Consider the following 3,096-nt stretch of genomic DNA (forward strand, 5'->3'; position numbering starts at 1 on the left):
GTTTAGTCAATTTTGTGAATTGTGAATTGACAAAATTATATGATTACTTGCGAATAGATCCGTTATGTATTTGGCCTTAATTTTGTGATCGTGTTTATTCGAACTAAATACATAAAAAAAATTGTTTATATTTAAGAAAAATAAATAAAATAATGATCATATAATTGATATTAGTGAACGTGACACGTAAGAAATGTCAAGTTTGAGGCTACTACCAACAAAATTTCATATTCTATGTAAGAAGGTTAGGAGAGAAGTGTAGGAAATAGGTGACTTATATATTTTTTTTTGCATAATCAAAACCTTCCCTTCAATATGTTTAGAAAGTTTGACCCTCTTTTTAACCATACAATAGAAGGCTGTGGCTATGGCTATGGGTATTAATTCCAAATAATTTCATCCACAAAACAAGAGGGAATATGCACATTAATTCTATAAGGACACCAATGTTTTATAGTACACAGTCTAAAATGCAAAGGAAGTATACATTGGCTTTGGCTAAAATGAAAGAGTGAGACAAGTGGTGCATGGTGCACCACTCGTTAATATCTCGATAACGAAAACAAATTTTATAAAATCTATCGTTGGATTGAAAGTTTATATTATATAGATTCATTCATATAAATTTTTAGAAAAATTGAACATCATTTGATATGTTATTGAGACTCATCAAGATTAACGGTTTATGAATTTTTACTGAATACCATTAATTTTGGTCGGTCTTAATAACACATCAAATGATGTTCAATTTTTCTAAAAATTTATATGAATGTTCTATATGATATAAAGTTTCAATCCAACGGTAGATTTTATAAAATTTATTTTCGTTATCGAGATATTGACAAGTGGTGCACCGTGCACCACTTATCTCACTCTTTCAGGTTAGAAATCACCTTCATTGATAACAAATCAGTAGAATTTGGACAGTGTACTACAATAGAGTAATAAAAAATCCATTATATTCTCCATATTATCATACATTAGAAATAATTTCTTAAGCATATAAAAGGATTGTTGGAAAATAAAATGGAATTGAATGTAGCAGAATGAATTAGTCTCCTACAACGTGACGAATCAAAGTTCGAATTCATGTTGAGAAATGTGTCACATCTAGTGCACATTAATATCTCTAATAAAATTATCTTATAATAAACAAAAAATGAATTATCTTCGGCATCAAGTCAATACTTATCACTTTAAACTTATAATACACCAATATTTCATAAAAATATTTTAATAAAAGTATTATTTTGCTCTTCCATTTTACACAATTTTTTTAATGTTAGTGAAATAGTTAAATAGAATAATAGATCACTTATTATGAAGCTAAGAGAGAATAAATTATATTTTCCCTCTTTGTTGTATATAGGTGTATCCATCTAAAATACAATTACAAATGGATAAATGACATGGCTACCAACAGAAAATTGGTAAAATAAAACAGCAAAATTCCAACACTTTCTACTAGAAAAAAATTGATTTACCAATGTCAATTAGACACACAAAAAAAAAATATAAATGAAGTCGATCTTTCATTTTAGCGTCTCAATCAATTAGCAACAGAATTAGAGATGAATTTCATGATTTTTACTTTCTCTAATTTTTCGTCGCTAATTCAATTCTTTATACTAATAGTATAAATATTGGTAATCAAATGGCATAGGAAAGAAAAGAAGACACTTTCCATTTGTTTACGCTGGTTTTTCGTAAACAATCGCTACAATTTTCAGTGTAAACACCATCTCTCTATAAATCATTTTCAAGTCCAAGAAAGGAAGCCATTTTCTTGAGCTCCACATCCAAAAGAGTCTCTAAAGGTTCAAATTTCTCTTCTAAAAGATGACAATGATGAGAAGGTGATGATGAGCTATGAGTACTATTAGTTGAACCTACCTTCTTATGATCTTCCATTTTTGGAATCTTTGAGTTAGACTCATCATCAACAACCATTAAATGATCTTGATGATCAATGTCAATGAGATAATCAACAATAGAAGTTTCATCACTCCCTTGATCACACTCACTTCCATTAATATTCTCCAAATTTTTCTTGTATTGATGAACAATCTTCAATCTTCTAGGCCTTGGAGTTTCTGGTGCTACATGTCCACATTTGTGACGATTGTGTTGAAGTGAAAAAGAAGATGAAGATGGCAATGATGATAATGTAGGTTGTTTTTGTAACTTCTTTGATAGATTCGTATTCCAGTAGTTCTTGATTTCATTGTCTGTTCGTCCTGGTAGCCTCTTAGCTATCAAAGACCATCTATATATGTAGAACAAATATCATAACTAATTCTAGTTATTAATCATAAGGAAAGAAAATGAACTATGATAATTTGAATCCTAACTATAACAATCTTTAATCAGACTTATTCACTTCCCAACCGAATTTTAGATTACCAAAGTCATACTGCATATCTATATAATCTTTAATTAATGAATAATCGTCAAAGTTGTACAATAAAAAGTAAAATAAAAAATAAAAATCACCTGTTACCAAGTAGACGATGAAGTCTTATGATCATATCCTCTTCATCCGAAGAGATGTCGCCTCTCTTTATACCTGGCTTGAGATAATTCAACCATCTTTGTCTGCAACTTTTTCCACACCGCTTTAAACCTACATATAAAGAGTGCAATTAAAGGCGATTTAAGTCAATGTAGTAGACAAACATGATCTTTGGTAACGGTTGAATCGGATCCAAAATTAAAAACATTGCATGGAACCATCTTGTATCCTCGTGGTCTCTCTAGACAAACGTCTTGGTTGTTAAATTGGTTCAACTACCAAGATTTGTTCAGAGAGATCACAACAAATGATAAAAGTCTCATGAACATACATTATGTATGCAATATAATCAAAAGGATGAAAGAGCATGGAAATTAGTAACACAAATAATATAATTGTGTATTAAGAAAATCATTAATTAATGAAATGAGTAATTTAGCACCTGCATTTTGAGCAACCTTTTGCCATTTTCCTTCTCCATGAATGGAAACATATTTGGAAAGAATATCATCTTCTTCTCGAGACCAAGCACCTTTATTAATCTCTTTAGGACATATTCTACCCATGTTACTTGGTTACTATGC

General features: G+C 29.9%; 1 protein-coding gene across 1 annotated transcript; it reads right to left on the bottom strand.

Annotated features, from left to right (window-relative positions):
- Positions 1-1,667: 1,667 nt before the first annotated feature.
- Positions 1,668-3,096, bottom strand: LOC123883096 (transcription factor TT2-like). The gene is made up of 3 exons (XM_045931790.1): positions 2,955-3,096; positions 2,494-2,623; positions 1,668-2,266 (listed from the first exon to the last, which is right to left on the bottom strand). The coding sequence occupies exons 1-3, from the start codon at positions 3,076-3,078 to the stop codon at positions 1,747-1,749; spliced, it is 774 nt and encodes a 257-aa protein (XP_045787746.1). The 5' UTR covers positions 3,079-3,096; the 3' UTR covers positions 1,668-1,746.

The sequence above is a fragment of the Trifolium pratense genome, linkage group LG5, assembly GCF_020283565.1.
Source record: "Trifolium pratense cultivar HEN17-A07 linkage group LG5, ARS_RC_1.1, whole genome shotgun sequence".
NCBI lineage: Eukaryota > Viridiplantae > Streptophyta > Magnoliopsida > Fabales > Fabaceae > Trifolium > Trifolium pratense.

Excerpts from the sequence above, each read along its gene's own strand:
- LOC123883096 (XM_045931790.1), bottom strand. The coding sequence starts at position 3,078 with ATGGGTAGAATATGTCCTAAAGAGATTAATAAAGGTGCTTGGTCTCGA. Across the intron at positions 2,624-2,954 it reads AAAGGTTGCTCAAAATGCAG|GTTTAAAGCGGTGTGGAAAA; the intron begins GTGCTAAATTAC and ends CTTTATATGTAG. Across the intron at positions 2,267-2,493 it reads CATCGTCTACTTGGTAACAG|ATGGTCTTTGATAGCTAAGA; the intron begins GTGATTTTTATT and ends CTACATATATAG.